The sequence below is a fragment of the Lissotriton helveticus genome, chromosome 3_1 (assembly GCF_964261635.1).
Source record: "Lissotriton helveticus chromosome 3_1, aLisHel1.1, whole genome shotgun sequence".
Taxonomy (NCBI): domain Eukaryota; kingdom Metazoa; phylum Chordata; class Amphibia; order Caudata; family Salamandridae; genus Lissotriton; species Lissotriton helveticus.
This window is the reverse complement of record NC_136061.1, coordinates 1105399122-1105426041: the sequence shown is the minus strand read 5'-3', so window position 1 is coordinate 1105426041 and position 26920 is coordinate 1105399122. Positions and strand designations below refer to the sequence as shown.

Genomic DNA, 26920 nt, shown 5'->3' with positions numbered 1-26920 from the left:
CACCACTCCAATCTACCACACTTCAATCCACCCAATCTACCCCACCCCAAACTACCCTCCTCAATCTACCCCACCTCAAGCAATCCCTATCTACTCCACTCCAATCTGCTCCACTCCACTCTGCCCAACTTCACCCCACTGCATTCTATTCTACCCCATTGCATTCTATTCTACCCCACTCCAATCCTCCCTATTCAATCTACCCTTCTCCAGTCTATACCACTCCAATATACCCCACTCCTCTCTTCCAGTCTACTCACTTCACTCTTCCCTAATCAATCTTACTCCACTCCAATTTCGACTCTCCTCAATCTATCCAACTCCACTCCGGTCTATCCCACTCCATTCTACCCACTCCAGTCTATCACAGTCCATACCACTGTACATCAATCTACATCACTCTATTCTACTCTACCCAATCTATCCTACTTCACTCCAGTCGAATCTAACCCACCCCATCCCAATCTACCCTACCCCAAACTACCCTACTCCAATCTACCCAATCAAATCTGCCCCACTACAATCTACCCCAGTATACTCCAGTGCAATCTACTCCACTTCAGTGTACCCCACCCTAACTCAATCTACCTCCTCTCCATTCCATTGTATCCTACTATAATCCATCCAATATACCCCACTCCAATCTATCCCTCTCCACTATATCCCAGTCTTCCCCACCCACTCCACCCCAGTCTACCACACCCCACTCCAAACTACCCCACTTTATTCTCTTCCCACTCCAGTCTACCCCAACTCACCTCACAAAATGTTAGCCATGCTGAAAAGCAGCCACACTAGTGTACATAATGGATAAAACACATTTCCAACGCCAGTACCTCTCTCATAGGTGAGACCTATTGGCACTGCCAATGCTTGTTGTTTTTGTTCTACATTAACAACCTAGAAACATCTTTGCTGTAAGGCGTAGTAGATCTTCCAAAAGTTGTCAACCACTCAATTCTCTGCATGGTCGCCCCCAAACATTTCGCCTTTTTTCCTCAACTTTTGCTGAATTTAGTTTTTGTTGACATTATGACTAACACTGGTTAGCAGTGGTGAAGTGCACAAATTGCTTGTGCTCACTCCTCTAAACGTGGTTTGATTGGCTTACACCTGATTGGCATATTTAATTTACTTAAGTCCCTTGTAGAGTGGTATACTACATACCCAGGGCCTGTAAAATAAATGCTACCAGTGGGCCTGCAGTACTGATGGTGCTCCCACTTAAGTAGCACCTTAAGACATGTTGCAGGCCTGTTTTACACTGCCATGTCGACTTTGCATTAAAACCCCCTTGCCAAGCCTTAAACTTCCCTTTTATTACATATGAGACACTCCTAAGGTGGGCCCTAGGTAGCCCATAAGGCAGAGTGTTGTGTGTTTCAAAGGTAGGACATGTACTTTTAAGTTTTACATATCCTGGTAGTGAAAAACCCCTAAATTCTGTAAGGCCTACCCGTCCCATTGGATTACACTGGAGAATCCTTATTACATGTAATAAATAAGCTGTCATTTCCAATTTGAAACGCTTATCGATGTCCTGTTTGGGTTCTTTGGAATTGTAATGAAATACCCTATTATTGGTGAAGTCTGATGTTTGATTACAGTTTTCAAAATGACACTTTTAGAATGTTGCCATTGTTCTGACCTTAGCTCTTTTGTTCCTGTAGCCTGGCCTGGGTAACATGACTGGGTGTAACTGACAGTTAGACTTTGTGAATTTCTCCTAGACAGTTGTACAATAGATGTATTAGCTATGCCTGAACTGCCAACTGCTGGCAGGATAGAAGGGGTGGAGCTGAGCTCAGCCCCGCTTGCAACTGAATAGCCTCTGCTCTGCCTTCACGCAAAGGGCCTAACAGCTCCATCTTGTCACTGCAGCCACCTTGGAGTCCGGGTAGGAGAATCAGGAAATTCCATGCACTTTATAGAACTTTCCTAGAAGCTTCTCCCTTCTACCAGAGGAAGGGCACCAGGGAAGAAAAATAGGACTTTCGGACCCACTCTTCATTTCACTACTGGACCTGCGGAAGGACTCTGAGGCCTGCCTGTTCCTGTGACCTGCTGTGCACTCAACTAGACTGCTGCTGTGCCTGGAAGGACTTCTTTGCTGTCTAGAGCCTGCCTTGAACCTTCAGAGGCCAGCCCTGCCGTTGAGTCCTGCATCTTCACCTGCACCCAGGACTACCAGTGTGACTCCAAGTGCTAGTTTGCTGGCCTCCTGTTCAGAGCCACAGGAACACATAAGTCTCCCACCATCTTGAACCCGCACCTGGACCCAGCCTGAGTGAGTTCTGAACCCCCAAGAGGTGACCCCCCTTGCTGGGTAAGGCCAGGACCCTTGGTTGTGGTGCTAAAGGTGCCCAGATGGCCAAATCCCAAAATTGAGGTTTTAGAAAAATGTTGGTAAAAATATGCTCTGAGAACCATGAGGAGACCGGGACTAACCTACTTGCCTATGCGACCCAGGTGTATCACTGACCATATTGACTAAGTGGATTCTCCGCTATGTTCTTCTCTGCTGCAGCACATCCTTTTAAGTGGTCTTTCGACAAAGAGGTATCCAACCATGTGGAGCTCTCTTTGGCTACAGCCCACTGCCTCGTCCCCCTGGAGATTTTAAACTCCCATTTCGACTGCTTAGTCTGAACTTAGAAATCTTCACCACAGCTTTGCCCCAAGGCCATCTGATGATGATATCCCCTCCTCGGCCACCTCCTGGCAGCCTTGCCCCACTGAACTTTACCTTCTCAGACACTTTTACTCAGAATTTCTTCTAAGTCTAAAGTTAAATGCTGACTGGGTAAAATCTGCTTCTTGTATCCGAATAGAGCTCTATCGTGGTTGGGCATATTTTTCGACGTGGACCTGTTTTCCCACAACTAGATGGTAATGGTTGGCGTTTTGATCTTTTAGGAGTTCATTTTTACTAAAAACTTTATAACTCAGGTTCTATGGATTACAGTATTAATATAAAAATAAATTATTAAAATTTGCTCTGTTACCCAATGCATATCTGGAATAAGCCACTGTTCCTATTATTCTGCTGCCTTTCAGTAATTATATTTCAGACATAGGCCCTTCTATAATATATCTGGCCAGACTACTAGTCTAACATCTAATATAGGGTTTTAGGGTGCTTTTCGACTTTGCCTAGGATTCTCATTCGAGACCTAGAAATAGTGCTTGTCAAGTGAAGCATCACCTCGGAATTACTGGTGAGGGTAAGATGTGCATTGTGAAACTCCACAGATGGATTTATGTTTCACTATTACCCCATGTCTGATTGCACATTTGTTTAAAAACAAAAAACTTGTTCACAGATTACATTTTCTGTTTAAAAAAAACTATATGCCACGGCTAAGATGCTTCCTTTATCAATTGCATGGCTCCTGAAAGTCGCTGTTCATGATTGATATAACTTCTGTACTTTAAAAAAATGTAGTCACCCGTTTCCTTCCATAATTACAATATGACTTGTTGCAGCATCTGCCACCACTATAAAGAAAGTCCTGTTTTATGTCCATAATGCTCATTGGCATGGTGTGCATGCGTCTTCCTCTTTAGTGTGTGGGTTTTAAAGTTATTTAAATTAACTTTGTTGCAAACATTAATAAACTCCACACAGCCATTGGCAGAACAGCCAAGATCATGTTTTGCGAGTGGCAGCATGCAACTTTTGCATCAACAGGCAGTCAGTGCAATAATTCTCCTGTTTTTTCATGCTGACAGTGGATCAACGGCGGTGTCCTCTGGACAATAACACCTTGTGTCGACAATCTTGGTGGGAGATCTGTATGTGTTTAAGAGCACACTTGACCGTACTTGTTTCTTAAGGGCAATTGAAGTGTGATGACATCAGGGGAGATGGCAGCACCAAAACACCTGTCCAACATCACAACCATATCACCACCCACCCAGTTGTAACGAAAGAGGAATCCAGTTAGTCTCCATGGGAGTTTTGCAGCAGTCTCTCCTGCCTTCCCCTTCGAGCCACATATGCAGCAACTTTGTGAGGACTAGCACAGCACTTGTGTTCATGAGTGTGATAATGGAAGACTGCCAGAAAAGTCGGCCTCCCTCTCCCCAATGACTCTGATAATGCTGACACAATCCACAAAATCCTCTTTCACCTAGAGCGTGTCCCGCTTGTCACTGCTGGAGCGCCTATTTGATTGGAAGCGTATCATTTAGCCAGGGAAGTGTGTGTGATCCTCCTCTCATTCCCTGGATGAAGATGCCCCCATTCTCCAAAAGCAATGCCTCAGTGACTGAGCTCTCTCAATCCCAAAGATAGCTTGTCCAGAGCTCCTCTTGTGTCCTAGTGTGCTGACAAGAAGAGTGAAGTGGGGCTAAGTTTAAGAGCTCTGAGAATCGGTGGCCTTCCTCAAGCTATCCTCTCTCACCACTTTCGATCTTTTTGTGCAATCTTTATCAAAAAATTACTTTCAATTTACTTTTATTCTTGCATTGTTAGCAGGCCTAGGCGTAGTTTGCGGAATCTCGCTACGCAGAATTCGACGTAGTGACAAAAAATCTCTGCGGAGTTCTGCAAGTGACGGAGTGCAGTGCAAACTGCCATTCGCACTGGTCTTACTGCCGCTCGTGTAAAAAGTCTACCCGAGCGGCAGCTCGCGCTCGCGAACTTACTTCTCACGAACGGGGGAAAAAACTCAGCTGCACAACGCAGAGCAGAGTTTTCTGCACTCTGTGAGCTCCGTGGAGCGCAAAGTGCAGAAAACTCCACGAACTGAGCAAAGTTCACTGCCTGTGTTGTTACCGTTGCATGTTGACACTGCTGTGATTATGTAGCAGGACTATGAATATTCAATAGTTGTTCAGCTTGTTTAAAATTTTTCATTGCTGGTTCATCGCCATCTTCACTGGTTACGGAAAATGGTTCAGTGAGATATAGATAACTTTGTGACTCACACTGATATCTGCTTCTTAAATTGCACTTCCAATGCAGTGCACCACTCAAGGCAGAGCTATAATTTTACAAACTGTCATTAGCTGATCCAAGGGCACATGGTCTTAGTCATTGCTGGCAGAGACCATATGAGTGCACTGACTGCATGTTGGCATAACCTTTGTGACCTTCAGGTTTGCCAGCGGCTTGACAGCGGCAGGGTCATCTGTCTGGCAGGATGTCAACGGATGCTGCGTCAACAGTTTCTCAGTGCTATTTCCTCATTTTAACTGTAACAACATTGGACTTGATCTGGCCTTTTGTCATTTGAAAATTCATAATTATTCACCTTCCGTATTTTAAATCCGAGTTAGACCATCTTCAGGTGTTATTTTTTAATGTGTCTTTAGAACTTCTACAAAATGAGATAATACTGTTGGGATTACATGTCTTAAATATGCCAGTTATGCAGTGTAGCTCAGCAAGCTCTTCAGACACAGAGCAGTGTGCCAACCTCTTTCATCTGTTGACCCTGGATTGATATTGACTATTTAAAAAATAATCCTTACTAACAGATACATGTTAGAGACCTAAATGGTATCCTGGTTAAGTACCTTTTAGTCTGCACAGGTGGGAACTTACCCCATCTTTTAATTGCGCCCCATCAGGAGAACTCTTAATGTGCGGACATGCCAAGAAGCCCTGCATGAAGGGGGACTGCTCAGATGGCCGCCCTATTTGCAAAATTAATGATCAAGATAAACTCGATTTTACCAATAGACGTCCCCCATGAACCTCCGCAGTGTTAGCTATGAACTTCTTCTTTTCTCTTTCTTTAAAATAAAATGACGTTTTTAATTGAGTGTAAAGTGCTTTTTATGTTCTTTTTGCGCTTACATGAACTTTTTAATTGAGAGTGCAAAGTGCCTTTTATTTTATTTTTGTATGAATTGCAATGATTTTACTTAATTATGCAAATAAACATATCTATCTAACCCATCTCGGAAACGAGTAAAGAGTATGAGTGTGGTAATAGTCAATGATGTGTCACTACAACGTAGAATCAAGAGGATTGCAAAAAAATGGCTTCTTCCATCTAAAGGTTTGAGAAAATTGCTGCCCTTTCTTAGAGTTAATGCGTGGGTCCAGGATATCAGTGACCTGGTAATGATAATAATGAGCTCATCTAAAGCTATCTATGTGAGTCTCGCTAAGAGTGTTTTACTGAGACTTCAGACACCACAATATGTCCCATCTTGGCTTTTGGTCTAGGGCCCATCTGTAATTAGATCCTACCTACTCAGGAAAATATTCGCTTCAAAGCATTGCATCTAGTACACTACACACAAAATAATGTGCCTCCAGTTGCCCTTAAGGAAAATCATATCATTATATTGTACTCTTCTGAAGCCACAACTTCTAGGAGCTTACTATCTATGAATGCAAAAACAACAGTTGATGGACAGAATGCAGAATAATGTCATACATTCACCCCAGTACAGAGATCTGGACCTAAATCCATAGTTTTTTTGCTCACCATGCCATACCAGTTTGAACCCAGCCATATGCAAATCAGTCTTGACCCTGTGCCCCATGGGAACAGTCCAGCCCTAACTGCCAAGCCAGGTCCTCCCTGGACTGGAAACAAGCATCCTAGGACCGGTTTCGGGCTTTCAGCCCTCATCAGCCAGGATAGCTTGATTCTAGTGGCATGGAGAGCACAGGACTCACGTCTGAGCATACCCGTCCCACTCAGGAGACAAATGCAAAAACAACAGTTGATGGACAGAATGCAGAACAATGTCATACATTCACCCCAGTACAGAGATCTGGGCCTAAATCCATCGTTTGTTTGCTCACCATGCCATTCCAGTTGGAACCCAGCCATATGCAATTCAGTCTTGACCCTGTGCCCCATGGGAAAAGTCCAGCCCGAACTGCCAAGCCAGGTCCTCCCTGGACTGTAAACAAGCATCCCAGGACCGGTTTCAGGCTTTCAGCCCTTATCAGCCAGTATAGCTTCATTCCAGTGGCATGGAGAGCACGGGACTCCAGTCTGAGCATACCCGTCCCACTCTGGGTGACCAATGCAAACACAACAGGATGCTTGTTTCTGATTCAGGGAAGACCTGGCTTGTCAGTTCGGGCTGGACTGTTCTCATGAGGCACAGGGTCACGCTGATTTGCATATGGCCATGTCTGACCTGGGGTGGTGGAGTGAGCTAAAGAATGATGATGGATTAAACCCAGATCAGTTGAATGGGGGTGAGTGTTTGATTTGCTCAAACACTCCATCCATCATCCCCTTTGATATCGTTTTGTTCGCCCTAAGTTGGCAGGTTATGCCCAGACGTGGGTCCCTTGCTCACTTTTCCACTTGATTCAACATAGCCTGGCTGATGAGGGTTATGAACCCGAAACCGGTCCCAGGATGCTTGTTTCCAGTCCAGGGAAGACATGGCTTGGCAGTTTGGGCTGGACTGTTCCTATGAGGCACAGGGTCACACTGATTTGCAAATGGCCATGTCTGAACTGGGGTGGTGGAGTGAACTAAAGAATGATGATGGATTAAACCCGGATCAGTTGACTGGGGGTGAGTGTTTGATTTGCTCAAACGCTCCGTCCATCATCCCCTTTGGTATCATACTATCTATGAAAACACATCTGGTCCACTGATCAACTGGTGACACATGGAGTTAGAGCGTTGTTATATTACCACTATCTATGAGTGAATCTAATGCATTAATTGATATGTTATCTCAAATCATAGAATAGGAGCATGGTCTGCTCTCAGAGACGTCTATCGAGACTCAAGGACCTATTGACAGTACTACTCCATATTTCGCTGTAATGCTGATACACCATGTGGAGACATGTCTGAGTACATATATGCCAGAGGTATATATGTAATTGTCCTGTTTCTACTAAACAATAACAATGTTGTTAAATGGAGGAAGAGCTCGGCAAATCACTGGTGTAATATCGTAGATTTCCTAGAATATTTGACTAAGATGTGACCCAAACTTCATCCCTTTCAGAAAAGACTTGGAAGTTGAGCTGCTCAAGGTTGTCTTAAACTGAGTACCCTCCAGATTTATGGGTGAGATTAGAGAATGTCAGGTCAACCTTACTTCTACAGTTGGATGGACTCTAAATCCTCTTTCTCCTATGCTATCACTATATTTTGCTTCTAATGAGGCACAGCCTATTTAAGGTAGCCCAACCCCTGCCTACTTTGGATACCAACCCAAAAAAGGCCATTCCAAGAGTGATCAGGAAGGCCTAAAGGGAGGATCCCTTATCTGCTTAGGCTGATAAATGATGAAAGGAGGTGACCCTGTACCCTCCTCCCCAGAACCTTCCTTCCTGGCCAATTCTCCTTTGTCTTACCTAGTAAGGATAGAAGGTGTGCTCACCAGAACTACCACATCAAACCATTAAGTAACTGGAGACCGTGTTTAAGCTCTGACAGCTAAAAGCAGGCTTGGTAATTCTAAAGAAACTCTGCATCGCATGACATTCTTTTAGCCACTAGAAGTCATACTCCATGAACGCATCATCATTTCCTTTTTGTTTTGCATATGACCTCTGTAGTGAAGCTTTCAGGTGAAGCTTTCAGACTGCTCCTGGTTATCCTTAAATTATCTTTCACCTTATATGTCTTCTCAGACTATCACTACTGTTACTGTAGAAATCAAATCTAGATTACGACAACCTTGCGAGCCTACTACCCTATCCACCAGCACTATTCCTGGGAAACATTATCGAGAAGGTTGTTTCCAGTCAGCTACATGGGAAGTTCAAAAGCAGTCTGATTCAGGCCATAAAGCAATATAGAGTGTAGTGTGGATTGATTAAAAAAAACAAATTTGAGAATGCAACATATGATAATCCATAATGCTGAAGGTCTCTTTGCTAGAAAATTAATTTTTGAGAATGGCATAAATTGTCAACCCATTGTTTATTAATCTTAAATCTGACATTTTTGTGATTTATTTCTTTACTTACAACAACCTAGGGCTTAAGAAGTGCATGGAAATAGCATTGAATATATTTATTATCAGAAATATGTTGATGAGTAGTCAATGCAACACAGATAGTCTTAAAGTCCAGACATGGACATCGCAGTTGATTAAAAAAATAATAATGCTCCACAGTTTCAAGTTGAACAAACGCTGGTGAATACAAACAAACTCTGCCCAGAGTTCCAAACGTTTCTTTCCTCAAAAGTCCGATAAAGTAACTAACTCAGTGGCTCAAAGATGGGCCACGGGCAGATTTATTACAGTGGACTGGAAGCAAGAGAAACTACACACATTGAAATAGAAAGTGTTCCCTTCTTCTACAGGAGGAATTCCCCAGAGCTGCATCAGCTGTGGAGTAAACAGTCGCTCCACGGTCCTGGCACTCAACTGGTAGCCCAATGTAAGGCATCGCGTTCTATCAACCTGGTTCTTGTTTCAGACATCGTTGAAGAGCTCTTGCCAAGTCAACTTGAGAAAATGTTTATCTCCGTCCTCAATCTCCTGCCCTTTGCCTGCTTCTCAAAAACAGTAATCACTTGCTCAGTCTTGCCAGATCTCTCATGCAGGTCAGTTCTCAAATGTTGTATGGACCGAAGAAGGGCCCTAATGTAAGGTGACGTCTCTACCACCTCAGGTGGTTCACACCCTGGGCTCCTCTGACTACTACTGGATGTTGCTGCAGGGCTGGAAGAGATGTTCACCCTTCCCTTCTTGTCCCTGCCATTGTGGCTTCTGTGAATTGGGGAGGAAGAGAGTTTAATAAAGGGCCCTCAGGGGCTCAGTCTCAACTCGGCAGGGTTCATGTTCTGAGGGACACAAAGGCATACTTTCCAATGGCTGCAGGTGGGTCAATCCTCACTGCCAAAACAATAACGGGGCTGCCCCTGATGGTTAACTGCATTATTACTGAATCTTCCTTAAAGAGAATCCTTTTCCAACCTTCCGCTATTCTCACTTCCTTGTCCTGTAGCCCATTTACTCTGACTGTTGCTCCCAGTTAGTACAGTACTTCGTTGCTTGGTAGACTGATGTGTGCCATGCAAGTTCTATGCATACACATGTCACTGTACATCTGTTTTCCGCATGTGTTTTACATTTACGTACAACATACTTAATTATCAAACACAATTCGGCAAGAGTCAAATGTATGTACAGTTTGAGAAGATTACAACTTAATTATAGCCAATGCATCTCTGTAGATACAACCATTCTAGGTATGGATTCCTAAATGGCCAGTAAGTCCAACCACCTATTGCCATACATGGGCAGCGTGATAGTGTTGGCATATCACCAGCTCCAAATGCCAGGAGCAGCTACAGCCATAAGTGTGCCTAAACTCGTGGCCCTCTCTAGGCTAACACGAAGAGTGTGTGTTTGTGGCCCAAATGGGCCATTGGATCGCAACTCGTTGTTATTTACCTTTATAAAGCATACTCCAAAGGCTCAGGCTGCTTCATAGGAGCAGCCCGTGGGGGCAGTTGTCTGAGTTGACACATCCTGTCCCACAGCCCCAATGGATCCCACGCCCCCACCCCAGATGTGCAAGTAATTTTTCAGTGGTAGCCATACAGCTTCAGGGCAGGAGGCGGGTGCAGCGTTTATGTGTAGGCTCAACTTGTTCATTAATGTATTTTAAATCTTCGAACCAGCGATCTTGCATAGGTGTGCTGATCCTGCCCAGGACTTGGCAACCTCTCTTCTGGTATACAGTAAAGCTATTGTGGTAAATCTTATGTTTGTCAGGATGTCTTTTTTTTACCTAGACCCAATAAGCATATTCTAGGATCAGGGTCAGTGGTGCACTTTTTTTAATGCCCCATATATTTATATTTGATGCCATCACTTTTGAATCACGCCTTTCTTTCTCCTGTTTTTGGTATCCGATGGGGCTTTCTCGAAATATTTCACATCCTTCCCAGCGCTATTATATTCATTTTGCTGTCTCTTGGGCTTTTGCTGTTCTGTCATTATTTTGCGTTGACACAGTCCTGCTTTAAGTGTAGCTAGAAACGAGTAAATACATTACTCTATTCCGTATTTATGTGGATTAGGAAGTGACAGAATTGCCTCTATTTAATAAACCAGCAGTAGGAACAAGTGTTACTGGTTAAGCAGAATGTGGCTTACAGGCAATATAAATACCGCACAAATGGTTTATCTTAAAGTGTGATTTTTGTGCAATGGGTGCGCGGTCTGTGTCAAAGAATGCGGTAATTGATATTCTTAACGTTTTGAATTAAAATATTCAAGTTGATGATATACTGCCTTTAACTTGTGCCATTTCAAGAGATTACTTCATGATGTTGACATGCGTGGATATTTTTTACGTTATTTGATCTTTGATTTGAACTGTGGCATTATCGCAGTATTTATTTAAAAGTAGTATTTCTTCTCACTGTAGCGTCATTAATTTCTATTCCAGATGTGCCATCCGCTGGTGTCAGTAAGCCCAGATTGTCTGACGGAGCCTACCCCAATATGTACCTAATGCGATCGGAGCAAGAAGCTTCCACGTTGTATTCGCCCGAACAAACATCTCTGCACGAAAGTGAGGGTCTGTTGTATGCATTTTACATACTAGAATGTGCTCCCAGGATTGGTTGCCGCCGGAAATGTTCATTAAACAGTTTTATCACATTACTTTTCTTTTTTCAGGATCACTGGGCAACTCCCGCAGCTCAACGCAAATGAATTCTTACTCCGACAGCGGATACCAGGAGGCAAACAGTTTCCATAACAGCCAGAGCGCGGGAAAGACTGACAGGCCGCAGCACACATTCATTGGGTCTGCCAACAACCATCTTGTGAGAGGCTCGCGAGCTGAGGGGCAAACCTATGCGCAGGTACAGTGATCGTCGCCTCATCTTTCCAGTGTTCAGCTGTGGCTTGTAGCTTACAGCAGCAACAAACCACCCAAATTAGGGCATCTCTACCCCCCCCCCCCCCCTTCCCCGCCCCCTTACTAACCTAACTCACTGAAAAATAGTCTAAATCTGTTACACGCTATTATTTATATTAATGCGTGGAGTATTTAAATAAATGACTGAAATCTTGTGTTTAGCATTCTTATTGTAGTAGTTATGGTTCTTTCTATTGTAGACTGGTATAGTTGTTTTTTTCCAACTTCGTGGTAGTGATTTTGATCAAACTAGGATGGCTAAATCATTGTATGCAGCCCTGCTGGGATTCTGTGCTCCGACTGGGATGCCATTAGTGATGTCATCAAAGGCGCTATGAGGATAAGCGTTGCATGTAGCAAGAGCAGGTGGAAACTATCCTTCGTCCGCGACTTTGGAGGATTTGGGGAAGGTTGAAGTGTTTTTTACATTGCAGATTGAAGGCTGCATAGCTAACCTCAGCTAAGGAATTTTCAGGCATTTACGTTTTATATCATTACTTGAATGTGTCTCAACCGATAATTTTTCGTGCAATGTGAAATGTTTTTATACTACTTAGCACATCCCCTGTGATAGGGTGATAGCTGAACATTTGTTAAGTTAACCTTTTTCAAAAGATTTAACGGATTTCGTCATGATATTATGTGATAAAGACTAATTAAAATCCCAAACAATCAATGAGAGTGTCTGGGGCTGCTGTCTTCATGTACTAGACCTCTCAGTTTTTGTCCGCTTGTTGTGTTTGCTGTGCATGTCTAGTAAATATGGCCACAACCTGTTGTTGCATGGTCTTGACCTCTGGCACTACTTTGCGTTTGGTTAGACCTGTGTGGTAAGCTGTAATGGTGGTGTCTGCATGCAGTTCTGGTTTTGGGGTTCAAGATAGTAAATGCAGACTGCGAGTTGTATCCCTGCCCCACTTTTTGCCCCTCTTGTGTAAAAAAACCCCACAAACTAGTTTGCATCAGCAGTACATGTTCACAGCACCTGTTGAGCACAATTGATTAGAACTGCAAGCTGTGTGGTCTGTTGCTTGATGGATTTATGGTGTGATATTGTGACTGGCAAGGCTAACTGAACAAAAGACGTTGAACATTTTATTGAGCGATTACTTCCATGTTATAGACTTTCTGTAATGTTAGATTAGCTTTAATATGTTGATGTGTTGTGTTAAAGAGTTCAATGGTGTGCATCTTGGACCTCCAAAGTATGCTTTTTATCATATCACAGGTTCAAGAACAATCTGATGTGGATATTAAAGAGGTCAAGCGAAGATGTAGGGATTGAATTGCATGACGAATAACTGAGGTCCGATTCCACATGAGGATTTGTAGTGTTAAACAGGTATAGACAGTTGTTGGCAAGTCACCAATTTCTGGATTAGCTGCACCCTTCAAAGAAGGTATCAAGACATGCCTCGTTGAAACTGAAACGTGTACTCCGTTTGTGCGGAGATCTTGAAATTGAAAGCAGTACACCAAGATATGCCTGAACAGTTTTTAATATCTTACTGATTACTTCTAACTTGGAGAAAGCAAGACTTGGCTACAGTGTTGCTGAAGTGATTGGTTGAGTGTGTGGTCATTGTGTGTAGTGTTATGTGGAACAAAAGGACCCGCATATCAAACTAGGATAGGTGTCATGTATAAGGAAGTGTTTACTTTCCAGAGATTACACTGCAGGAGGCAGGCCCTGTAACCACTGTTTACAAACATTTTGAGTGTGAAAATGCATTTTGTGACTTATCTTTAGATACTTTAACAATTTAGAGGACAGAGTAAATTACATTTGTCAAATTACCCAAGTAAGTCTATCCAGGGCCTCATTCTTTAATGGTTCACTTAGTGCATTATGCTTTCTGGCACCTAAAAGCAGTTCAATGTTGAATCAAACCTCACCCAAATGTATTTTACTCTCACAGCCGTACCCATCCCATCTACAATTACTGGCTCAGTGCTAGACTGTAATTACAGATTAATGGCAGAGTATTGCTGTTTGCCTGTGTGAGAAGGAAATGACTAGAAGAGTTGAATTGTTTTGGGATTATCAGTAATTCGATTTCAGATGCTTTGCAGCTCTGACCACCAGTCAATTCCGCTTCACTTCTGTGGTAGCAAACCCCAGCCAGGCCTACTAGTGCAAGGGATTCGCCCTTCTCTGCTCAGAGTCCTTGGACCAATACTAAGAAGTTGGCACAGAAACTGGAATAGAAAAGACAGAGTTTATTAAACCTCTAATGGCAACTTTCTTCAGATATGTGAGTGCAGTCAAGAGATTATGCACTAATTCTCCATGCATTATCTGCATCCTGTGGGATGTAAGAAAGCCTCTTTCCTTCCAGAGTAAGCCAAAATCATGAACCACTCCAAAAGCATAGTGACTATCCGTGTAAATGTTCACACATAAATCAGTACTAAGCTCACATGCTCGTGTCAAAGCTATTAGTTCAGCTGCTTGAGCCGACTTCTGAGGTATGCGAGCTGTTTCCACTACTGTTTCAAGTGTGGTGATTGCATATTCAGCTGAGGTTGTGCCATTTGGTAACTTCAAACAGGACCCATCAAACCATAACTCCCCATCTACATTTGATAGGGGCGTATCTTGCAAATCGATGCAACCCTTTGTCTGTTCCTCAGTAAGGAATATACAATCATGAGGTTCCTTCGACTGGAACTGAGTCACAGAATATGGCAACAAAGTAGCTGGGTTTAGTGTAGCACACCTCTTCAATGTAATATGAGGTGCTAATAGTGTCAATTCATATCCTGTCAGGCAGGCACTAGTCAAATGCTGCGTTCTAGTCTGATTCAAAAGGGCATCTACTGCATGGGGTACTAGCACCAACAGTTTGTGTGACAAAACTATCCTTTCACTCTGACGTATGGACACACCTGTTGCTGCAACTGAACGGAAACATCCAGGCAATGCACGAGCAGCAGGATCAAGAACTGCAGAAAAGTATGCACAGGGACGTTGCTTGTCACCATGTGTCTGTACTAAAACTGACCATGCACATCCATCTTTCTCGTGTACATAGAGTGTAAAAGCTTTTGTATAATCTGGTGTACCTAACACTGGTGCAGAGCAAAGAGCTTGTTTCAACTGGCGAAAAACATTTTGCATTCATCTGTCCAAGGAAGGGGGATCGGAGTGTTTTTAGTCAAAAGCGCTAGCAGTGGTTTAACAATGTGTGAAAAACCCAATATCCATTGCCTACAAAATTAAGTTAAACCAATAAATGCACGGACATCTTTCTGTGTGGAAGGTACTGGAGTGTCTAAAATTGCTTGATTGCGATCTGGTGTCAATGCACGTCCCTCCTTAGACAGAAGATGACCTAAGTAGGTCACCTTCGGTCTACAATATTGCAATTTCTTCCGTGATACTTTATGGTGATGTGTCGCAAGAAAAGAAAGCAAGGCCAAAGTACATGTTTAAACACTGTTCAGGTGTATCAGCTGCTAACAAAATGTCATCGACATATTGTATGAGAGCCACTCCATCCGTTAAAATAAAAGAATCAAGTTGTCGTTTCAAGGCTTGACTATAAATACTGGGACTTTCAGTATAGCCTTGAGGAACTCTACAAAATCTGTACGATCGATTTAAAGTGAAACCGAACAAATATCGGCTATCAGGATGAATAGGAATCGAGAAGAAAGCATTCTTCAAATCTACTACTGAAAATGGAGTTGCTGTTGGAGGGACCAAGGTAAGCAATGTTGTTATGTCAGACACTACAGGGTATTGCGGTACTACAATCTTATTGACCTCCCTCAAGTCAATGATAAATCTATAAACCTTAGTGTCAGTGTTTTTTTTCAAAATAGGAAAAATCGGACTATTGCAAACATTGTAAGGAACTTCTTCCACAACCCCCACTTTAATTAAGTCATGAACAATGCGTGCAAGTACTTCCTCTCCTTCTCGAGAAATTTTATACTGAGGCAATCTTGGCAGTATAGCACCCTCCTTGACACTAATATGCACTGGTGGAATAACCATTTGTCCTACATCGGTATCTGAAGTAGCCCACAAAGTACTAGGGAGTGAAGCTAGGGCAATGTCTTCTTTAACAATACAGGATCTCTCAATCATGGGGCTGTTCTCATTTAAAATAACCCGTACTCCTTCCGGAGAACATCGTATCGTGGCCCTGAAATATTTGAGCATCTCAAGACCCACAATATTATCTGGTGTATTTGGAGAAAGCAAAAATGGACATGGAGCAGTAAACTTATCAACATGGAGTGCAAGTGGTTGTGACAATGGGCTAAGGGTGGATGTTCCATCAAAACCTATCGATGTAATAGTTAAGCCAGACAGGGGAGCCCTAGGAATCAAGTGTTTAGACAAGGTGCTACGAGTAGCTCCTGTATCAACCAGAAACTGATCAGTAAAACCCAAAACATGTGCTGTAACATAGGGACCCTTCTGATCTACTGGAACTTCAACTGATTCCTTACCCCATCCTAGGCAATCCTATGCATAAGCAGAACCTTGCAAATCAGATGGCTCATAGTGGGACATTTGATATTGATTCCGTCTGTCAAAAGTATTAGCCCCTTGTCCACGTGCATTAGTATCAAACCGAGCATGATCATTTGTATTTCCTCTAGGCCCTGAATATCCTGAACGATTTCTCAGTTGTCCCCGACCACGTGAACCCTGCTGGGCACTTAGCACCGGACAACTAGAAATCCAGTGGCCAAATTGTCTGCAATACGCACACTGATTAATAGACAAATTTCCATGAGTAGAGGGAGGAAAAGACGAAACATAAGATCCACGTCCTCCTCTATTATCACTTCTATAAGGCGAGCCATAAGCTTGAACCATCATAACCTCCGTTTTTAACTCTTTAGATTTTTTATCCTACTTACTTTTTGCTTCTAATTCCTGTCGTTCATAATACTGAGCCATGGTTAGTAGAGAAGCCGGAGAGGCGGTAGTCCATGAACTTTCGCTGGCTTTTATGTGACTAGCTATTTCTGGCAACAGGTTTGTGACATTTATCAACAAACAGATGCCTACCCGTGTCATCTGTCAATGACTGGCCACTAAAATAGTGGAATGCTTCTTCAAAGCATGTGAAAAAATCTGAAACTGAGTCATCTATTTTTTGCTTGCAAGACACTAACATAGTCCAATCTATTTTTTTAGGGGGAGTAATTGTTTTTAATTTAACCAATATAGCTGCTGGGAGATGTAAAATTAGTCAACATGGTTTTTGTGCAGGCTCTCTATCTTCATCTAATTGTTCTATATCTGACCATAATGCCCCAAATGTCGCACGATCATCAATTTTACGCACAGTTCTCCACATATCAGGCGGTAATATTAATCCAAAAAACAAATCAATGTCCGACAAAGTCGTAGTGCAAGAGCTAATAGCACCCTCAATTTCTTCATAAAAAGCTGTCTGATTCTTTCGTGGGTCAGGCAATGCATTTTTAAGAGTCATAACGTCTGCTCCATTCCAAGGAGTGTAAACCCAATTATAAATAAAGTACCCTTTCGCATTAATAGAGGCCTTATCATCACTTGTACCCATTCCTTTAGGAGGAACATATAAAAGCATGGGTTTCACATTAACAACATTCTTATCTGTGTCTGGCGTCTGAGCTTGTGCCATGTTGATTCGAGATGTTTGTGCAGCTGCGTCTGCTGCCTTTTTCTCTTCCCGCACATGGACTGCTTCATCACGTAGTTTAACCAAGCGTCTGATCGTATCAGCCACCTGGGAGAAGACAAAAGAACCTTCACGTAATTGCTTACAAGCAGTTGCTATATCATCTGGCTCTACTTCCACCGAATATTTCCTAAATCGCTCAACAACCTCTGTAGCCAATATCTCCGTAAAATATTTCTGTTCCTTCTCTGACAAATTCTTAATAGTATCTAGAAGTTCAGAAGCAGTGAGAGTACCACGATCGGCTTTTCGCGCCGCAGATCTAATCTCAGAGGAACGTTCGGTAGTTAACATTGAGCGAGTGTCTCAGGCTTTATCCTGATCTTTGGTAGAGTCCTCATCTGACTCATTAGGAGCAGAAGGGAAAATATACGGAGGTGGAGAACAATCTAACAAAAGAGAATCATCTTGGGGTTTTATTAAGAATAGTATAGAGAGGCCTACGAATAGCATATTGGCCATTTACCTGTAACTGACGCTCCCTATCTTCCCTTTCTTTAGTTTCTCTCATCTCTTTATTTTTCATATCTAAGTCTTTCGCATGCACACTTTTACGCTGTTCTTTTTCATTCAAGGCCTTTTCACGCTTCATTCGCTCACACACTTCTTTCTCCCATTTTCGCACACAATCAAACATATCTTGCCTAGCCTTTCGCTTGAACATTTGTTGCTCCACATACTGAATCTTTTGCAAATCAAATGACCCATGCATAGGCCAACGCAACTCAGGATCCTTGCGGGTGTATTTATTCCACAATGTGCTGTACATTATGGACGAAATACCATATTTAATATACATATCCCTATTAGGCGTCCCCTCCGGGGGGGGGGGGCGGTTGTGCTTCATCAAGTTTCAAATTGGTACCACTAAAAAAGCAACACAACTTACGAAGTGTGCTAAAAACAGGCATGCCAAAAATAGTGCTAAATATGCAGTATTATAAAAAAGTAGCGCTTAAAGTACTCTTTGTACGTTGCGCCGTTCGAATTTCATAGGAGTAGAGAAAAATCTCCTCATTACCTGCCTATATGTGTTGCAAGGCATATATCAACTTTACATAGAATCATCTCAAACTTTTGGCCAATACATAGGAAACTGACGTAGTAAGCGTATCTAAACTACCTTACTAATTACAAGGCGTCATACTTACAGCAAGTGCCGTAAAACGGCTCTTACCAGTGAAATAGTGTCCAGGTTCCTCCTGCCAAGTTCTAAAATCGACCAAACGGTCACTACACAGCGGATCAACAGAAGAGATCTCAGTCGAGGACCGGCACCACCTGGATGGTCAGATCAGAAAGAAAGGGAAAACACCGTGGATGCCAAGACTCGGGTCTCCTCTGGCAGTAATCACGTCCAAAGCGAGATTCCAATCCTTCGTCTCGACCTGTCCTTCGGGCATCCGAGTCGCCGATGAGCCCCACGTTGGACGCACCAATTTGTGATAGCAAGCCCCAGCCAGGCGTACTAGTGCAAGGGATTCGCCCTTCTCTGCTCAGAGTCCTTGGACCAATAGTAAGAAGTTGGCACAGAAACTGGAATAGAAAAGACAGGGTTTATTAAACCTCTTGAGGTGAAACTACATTCACACAACACCCTTCGGTATAGTATGAGGTAGCGCACTGATTAGAAGGAGCTGGGTCCTTTTATACCCACACAGGGGCTCAAATTAAGGCGGTACAAGTACAAGCTGCTGTTCTTAGGCACATACAAGGTCATACAGAAAATGCACAGTCGACAAGTGGGAGGAGCGACCAGTTAGCTAGTTGGAGTAAACACATCCTGACAGTTACATGCTAGGGACAGCTGTATGCTCTTCTGAGCATGTGCAAAGTAGAGGAGACTAAACATATCTTGTCTCTAGGCAGATTTCAAGAGCAGTTGACAGGAAGGTAGGACAGAGCTCATGGCATACAAAATGGCCGATAGAAAGACAAAATGGATTCCGTAAAACGGGCAATATAGGTCGAAATACTGGATGTCTTCTGCAAATGCTTAACTTAATGATTTGCTAAACTACCACACTTCAGCCACATGATTTACTTATGCGTGTACAAAAAACAAAAGCAAATTGCGTTGGTCAGCTAACAAGTTCTTGTAACACTTGGACACAATTCACAAGTCAATAAAGACCTATGTAAGATTTGCCTGCAGAAATCTACAAGAGTCGTGTTGTGGTTGGGATGCGAGGAAATTCAGGAAATTTGTCACAGGGCGCAATGAAAGCAAACATAAAGAAATTGTGATACCCACAGAACGTTGTTATGCTCTGCAAAAATCTACAATAACCTGTAATAATGATTTTATCACCTTTGATGATGCTATCCTTGCCACTCTCAAGTTGTCTGAACTCTTCCTCGACTGTGAGGAGCTTGGTAGCCCAGCCCAGAGATGTGGCTACCTAAGGGCTACGTGCTCATGGGAAAACCAGTGTGGGGATGGTTTTCCCTCTCTGGCCTGGTCTCCAACTGGTCTACAAGAACAAAAGTCAGCCTGCTTGGGTGCGTTGTCACAGACGGCCCTTCAAAGGCGGCTTCCTCTTTGAAGCTCAGCTTTTGGGCTAACACCCCTTCTAGCCTTCCTGGGGTACCCTTCCCAGGAGAGGTCACACTTGGCTCTGTGGCAGCTGTCTTTGTTCCTGAGCATGGGAGTCGTTCACACATCTCCCCAGGTGGACAGAAAGGTGTGTGTCAGGGCCTTTGTGAGGCCACTGGATTAGCAGGGGCAGAGAGTGGCTACTTTCTAAAAGTTGCTTAACTTTAAAAGGGAAATATATTTGGCCTTTGGCATCAAGTCAAATTTAATGCCACTCTTAATGTTATACCTTACAGTAGCCAGCCAGACAGGTAGTCCCATTCCGAAGTCAGCCAGGCTGAAGTGCCAACCTTCAACTCTGTGTTACCCCATGGGGCTTCACACTTTCCTCAGCAAAACAACAACTTATTAAGGTTTTGCTGCTAAGGCCTATACAAGCCTACATGTCGATCTTGAACATATATATATCTCACTGCCATAGGGGTCTATAGTCTTTTTTTTTTTTAAGGGGAGACTTACGGTTAAGGTGGCTTAGGGAAAGGTGGCTTTGCAATTGGTATCTGAAAGAGACCATTCGTAATAGATTTCTTACCTTAGAATTACCCCCAGGTGTCAGACTGGATCCAGAGATTTTTCTGTAGCGGTAACCCTGCGCGTTGGTAGGTGGCGTCGGTCGACTCTGCATCCGGTGTTGTGGTTGCCGGTATGACATTGCGGTGTCTAAGAGACGCTGCCCCAGCGGCTGACGTCAGTTTTTTTCCGCGCTAGCCAGCACAGATCAGGAGAGAGCTTGCCCCTTAGTCATTTTTAGGTCCAGCCTAGCGCAGCGCGCATGCAGTGCTCTAGGAGAGGCCTCTTGGAATCACTCCAGACTTTCATAAAACTCGTGCGTGTCCCACGGCCTCCAGCTTGCAGTAGCGAGCAGGGGTGCGCATGGCGCCGTCTGTTCTGGTTCATGTTTCCAGTCGCTTTCGCTGCCGCGCTTGTTTTAAAAGACTTTTCCGGTCTGCCGTTGCAGCCCGGCCAGCAGCAGCAAGTTTGTTTAATGATCAATGAGAAGGGTCATTTAAAGTAAACACAGCACGGTCATGCGCAGCCGCAACTAGAGAAATTGCTCACTCTAGCAGGCAGAACACCCTCTCAGCGCAGTGAAGTGCTTTATCAGCATATGGCACTGTATGTAGAACACAAGAACTACTGAATACTAAACATTCACTAAACTGAAGCACTCTGTCTAAAGAACTAACGTGCCCCTTCTCCTACAAAGTTACACGCGAGAGAATAAAGATTTGATATCTGAAGCACCTGTAAAGATACTTACCTCACCTGGCGCCATTTTCAGATCCCGCCATGAAGCCCACATTTTGGGGGAGAGTGCTTCTTAAATGCACGTTCTTTCGCAGTGCATATTTTAAAATGGTAATTCGTATTAATCTTGTAGAGGACAATAACAAGCTTGCATATGCAAACATCGGCTACAGGTTGAGAGACCCTGGACTATGAGTTGAACAATTATTGCTCCCTGTGCTTTCGTTTCTTTTGAATGGCTGTAGGGAAAAGATTTACGTCTCCAGAAACACATTAACTGTTGATCACTTAAAAAAGCATGATGGGGCCTGCCATCTGCTGAAGAACATGTGCATTTGGCTGTGCCGACCTGCACTTGGCATGTAATTAGCACACACATGCTAATGGCGCTGCCTATCTCTGGGCTTTTGTCTGGTCTCTCCTGGGACTGTCAGGGTGTGAAACGCCAGGGACTGAAAGGATTAGGAGCAGGGGCATTTATCTTGCCTGTGCACCCAAATGCTGATATTTCCACTGCAATTAACATTCCAATTTGTTTTTTTCACTTGGCTTGGCGTGGCGACCTAACGTTGGGGGTCAGAGGGACATTTACCAGGGGCATGTTGTTATTGGTAAAAGGCTCCACGTTTCTGCAGTCGTGGGTTGTCTTGACAGACCTATTGGCGGGGCACGGGCTTTGTTGAAGATAGATACGAAAGAGTTTGCATTGATAAAATAACATTGACTGATGTGAGCACTCTGCACTAATAGATGCAATGTTTAGTTTCGCCGGATTCATGTGTTCTGGGGCTTCAGATAAGGCACACTGAACCCCCTCTCTATGAAAAATAAAACCGCAGAAAATATTTCTTTGTACTGTTTCTTTGGTCTAGCCTCCTTCTCCCCATCTTCTTTGATTATTCAGTGGTTTTAAGAATATATTCCAAGATTTCGTAAGCATGAGAACATGGGCGTCCGCAGAAATTTTTCCATGAAGGGGCAAAATGTTAACGTCATCACCATCCTCCGACATGTGTGCCAGGTGGGGCACAAGAAATACTGGGGCGCAGGAGGAGCCACGGGTGGCAGGAAGCAGGCCGCATATGATCTCATATACCATAGGGTTGTTGTGCCACAGGCATCTTTCTTTTGTGGCATCCCAACATCCATACCCGCCCTGGTCCCAAGAAATTACCCCCTAGCACCCCAAAACTCATACCCACCCTGAACCCTAAAATTACCCATGCCCCCCCAAAACTCATTCCTGCCCTGAAACCTAAAATTACCCCCTGGAAACCCAAAAGCCATACCCACCTTGAACCCTAAAATGTCCCCCCTGGCCCCTTAAAACCGATACATTCCCTGAACCCTAAAATTACCCCCTAGCACTCCAAAACCCATACCCACCCTGAACCCTAAAATTACCCCCTGGCACCCCAAAACCCATACCCACCCTAAACCATAAAATTTCCCCTGGCACTCCAAAACCCATACCCAGCCTGAACATTAAAATTATCCCTGGCACCCCAAAACCCATATCCACCCTGAACCCTAAAATTACTCCACTGGCACCCCAAAAGCTGAACACTACGGGGCAGATTTACATGCCCCTTGTGCCACTTTTGCATCACTTTTAACATGGAAAACGTGACGCAAAAGTGGCCCAAGGGGCTTGTAAACTGCCCCTACAAGCTTACACTACATTTGCATATTCGGAGGGGACTGTCCTTCTTGACGTTTCAATGCATGTAAGTCTAGAACACCGTTCACTGAGAGTAACTTAGATATGTTATGTTATGTTATTCACATTTTTAATGCGCACAGCTGCTCCAGCGAAGGAGCGTCCTGGCGCAGGGAAAGGCAGACATAACACAACACTAAAACCAGCAAACAAAGAAGCAGAAATGCTAAAAAGGATGAATTAAAACAAAAAGGTTTTCAGGGCCCTACGAAAAGATAAAAGGTCATCCAAGAGACGGATTTCCAAGGGGGAGATATGCAAGGGTCGTGGCTTGGCCGGCTGCAAGCTTAATAATCTGACAGAATCCTGCATGCATTTCCATCTTACCTGCACCTCGAAGTTGGTTCCTGACTCCGCGTGGAGAGAGGCGTTGATTGATCTTACTCTCGCTCTCCGACTCGGCTCTGTGGCTGGGATACATCGCCTGAAGTCTGCGCTGGGCATACGCACCGCCTCCCGTGAGGGCTGCTCCAACTCCCTCCGGAGCCGCGCGGTCTCTTGGCGCCACACGCTGTTGGCGAGGAATCCGGAGTCAATGCATTGTGGCGTCCGGTGAGTGGTGCCGCCTTGAGGGCAATTGCTGGCGGGGTCCGCGGGTTGCACTGCCCGGTCGGGGGAACTGCGGCCTAGACGCCATTGCTTTCTTTCACCACCCCCCGGCCACTTCTGGCGGCGGCCGCTAGCGCCCGGACCCTGTGCCGGGAGCGGCGGACCCCCGTGCTTCCTCGCCGGTGCGGCCCCTGCTTGGTGCGCACCCCCCTCTTGCCCTCCGTACCGCCCTGCTGAGTGGGCGCCGCCGACCAGATTCCAGCCCTCCACCTGCTTCCCCTGGTGGCCTGTCTGCACCCGGCTCTCCCTGCCATTGGGCCTGGGCTCCCCCCGCACGCCGTACAGTGGGATCGGACTCCAGGAGTGCGGTCGAGCAGCCCACGCAGCCATCTGGTGTGGCCTCGCTGTGGAAGATCCCCGCACCGGCCTTGCCGGTATACTCTGAATTTGGCCTATGAATCCAGCTCTCAACCGCCGCGGCCTCCACATGTGTACACCTGCGCAGAGCACCCCTCAGCCCCTGCTGGTGGTGCATGGACTTCAGTGAGCCCTTACGGCGTCGCTTGCCCGGGAGACCCACCTGCGTCTTTCCCACTCGCCTGGGTCAGCCCCCCCCTACACGCCTGCAGCCTGGGGAGTTTCTTCGCGCTGCTCTGCCCTCTCCACACGGTGGCCTAGTCAGACTGCCCGTGCACAGTGAGTTGCCATCTCGGGAGCTACCCTGTGGTACTGGCTCCCTCCTCCTTCATCTCCTGCGTTGGCCCTTGGTTAGGGCGATTCCTATTGGGGCCCTCTGTCTTTCCGCCCTGACTTCGCAGGATGTTGTGACTGCCCAAGGATGAACTGAACTTTGCCACTACCCCGCCGACTATCTCCCTTCCTCTGGCTGTCAGGTGGGGTGTCGCTCTGGTAGGATACTGTTCGACCAGCCACACCATGCCTCCTGCTGCTCTCTGTGCTCCATATCACCTCTGAGGCGCCTCGGGTGCACAACTGCCAATCTCTATCGCAGTTGAAGGGTTGGTTCTCCATACCAGCAGCGTAGATCCAGACATTGTATCCTCATGTTAGTCCGGATATTTCTAGGTGTCTGCCAGCTGGGGGTCTCACTTAACATGGGAAAGACTGCCCCGAAGCAGCCCAAGATCGCCTTGGACCTCCGCAGGTCCTCCCGTCAAGATGGCTCCAATTCTGAGGGAGGTGACCCTGCTGCCACCATGGATGCGACCCCCTCCCGTGAAGAGGACTTGAAAGCAATCATGCTGGACATGACGTCAACGGTGACTGGCATCGCTACCCAGCTGGACCAACTCTCGGCCCTTCTGGATTCAGTGAATTCCCGTGTGGACGCTCATGATAATCGCCTACTCCGTGTTGAGTCCAGGATGTCTGGTTCCGAGGATGCCGCCAAGCAAGATCGTCAAAAATTGCTCCAAATGGACAAGATTCTAGCGGTTATCTGGGAGAAAAATGAGGACTTGGAAGCACGCTCCCGTCGGAGCAACCTCCGTATAACGGGCCTTCCGGAATCGACCAACATCTCCCGTATGGAGGACTATGTCGAGACACTGGCCAAGGAACTTTTCGGTGACGTCCTCTCCTCAGTGTTCGTTGTGGAACGTTCACACCTCCCCCTCGGCCCCCGTCCTGGTCCCGGTCTGCCCCCATGCCCCATTATCGTAAAATTGTTAAATTACCGAGATCTGGACGCTATTCTCTGTGCTGCACGGGACAGAGGCACCATCACCCATCAGGACAACTCACTTTCTTTTTATCCAGACTACTCCCCACCATTCAGGCGGCCCGGCAGGAATTTTTACCTGCCAAATGAATCCTACAGAAACATGAGTCCGCCAGGGCGCAAAAACTCTTCTTTCCTGACCCTAGGGAGGCCCTGGCATAAGCCAAAGAGCTCGAGAAATCGTCTCGCTCACCGTCATCCAAATCCTTGTCTGATGCTGCAGACCGCCTCAGTGACAGTGACTGAAGTGCTGTACCTTGACTGATGTTTCCTTTTCTACGATGCCTGTTTTCTCTCTAGCTTGGCCACCCTGCTTCACTGCCTTGCCCTGCCATGCCCCTACGGGATAATTCCCTATTGTGTTGGTGTTCTCCCCCCCTCCTAGTTGTGGGTCCCTGGGGTGGGGTGGGTGGGAATCTCAGCCTAATTGGGGGTTGGAGTGGGTGTTGGGTTGAGGGTCATTCTGCTGTGCCTCTTTGGATGTGGAAGTTGGGGGGGGGGGGGTAGGGTTGGGGTGGGAGGGTGGTAAACGTCTTCATTGCTGTTCCTGAGGGTTGTTGGGGTGAGGGGTATTCAGGGTTTATTTTTTCCTCTTGGGGATGTGGTATTGTTATGCCACTATTTGGTCAATCCTCATTGTTTTTTCATGTTTGGACTTCGACACTGCATTGTGCTTCCTGCCTCCCTTTGCCACAAGTCAATTGATAATGGTCCCCCATGTAAGCATTGCTCCCTTAGTCCCTCTCCCCACATTGCTGCAATCGCCTGGCCTCTGCGTGCAGGGCGCTCCCCCTTTTCACTGGCAAGTTCCGCTTCTCGGCCACATATTTACCATATCTTTGTCTGTGGGTGCTCCCCCTGCTGTCCTGCCAGCCAACGACCTTGTCTTGCGCTGCACCGTCTGTATCTGCTCGTGGCACTTCCCACCTGCGCTGCGTACTATCACAATTATGGCCACCACCTCATGACTGACACATTATGCTGGACCTGGAACGTTCGTGGTTTGAATCACCACCGCAAGGCCAGACTTATCCACTCACACTTGCAGCGTCATAGGGTGGACATCTGTCTCTTACAAGAGACGCACTTTATGCCGGGATCCCTCTCCAGGCGCGTTACTGGGGGGAATCACACTCTTCTTCCTATTCTTCTTATGCCAGGGGGGGTTTCCATTTTGATACGCAGGGGTCTTCCCTGGCACACTGCTCAGGCACTAACTGATCCCGAGGGCAGGTATGTAATCCTGCATGGCTCCCTATTGGCTCCGGCTGTGACGATCGCCGCAATCTATGGTCCCAACTGAGATGACCCAGACTTCTTTAATCACATATGACAACTCATCTCCACTGGAGGCCCTGCGGCTGTCATCTGGGGAGGAGACTTTAATGTCACTCTATCGGAGGCACTCAATTGATCTGGTCCCCAAATGTCCCACCCGCACGCCACTGCGGCCCTTACGTCCATATTAACTGACAACTCTCTTTTTGATGCCTGGCGCCACTTGCGGTCGAACGCCCGAGAGGGCACCTGCGTTACTGGTGCG

General features: G+C 45.4%; 1 protein-coding gene across 4 annotated transcripts in view; it reads left to right on the top strand.

The window, feature by feature from the left end:
• PKP4 (plakophilin 4) overlaps positions 1-26920 on the top strand; it is a 771376-nt gene that overhangs the window by 424828 nt on the left and 319628 nt on the right. For 2 of the 4 annotated variants that reach the window (XM_078681704.1, XM_078681702.1), the window contains exons 6-7: positions 11357-11488; positions 11590-11777. In XM_078681704.1, coding sequence (XP_078537830.1) covers positions 11357-11488; positions 11590-11777 — 320 coding nt within the window. The remainder of the gene's footprint in view (positions 1-11356; positions 11489-11589; positions 11778-26920) is intronic. The other 2 variants (XM_078681705.1, XM_078681703.1) reach the window with 1 other exon arrangement.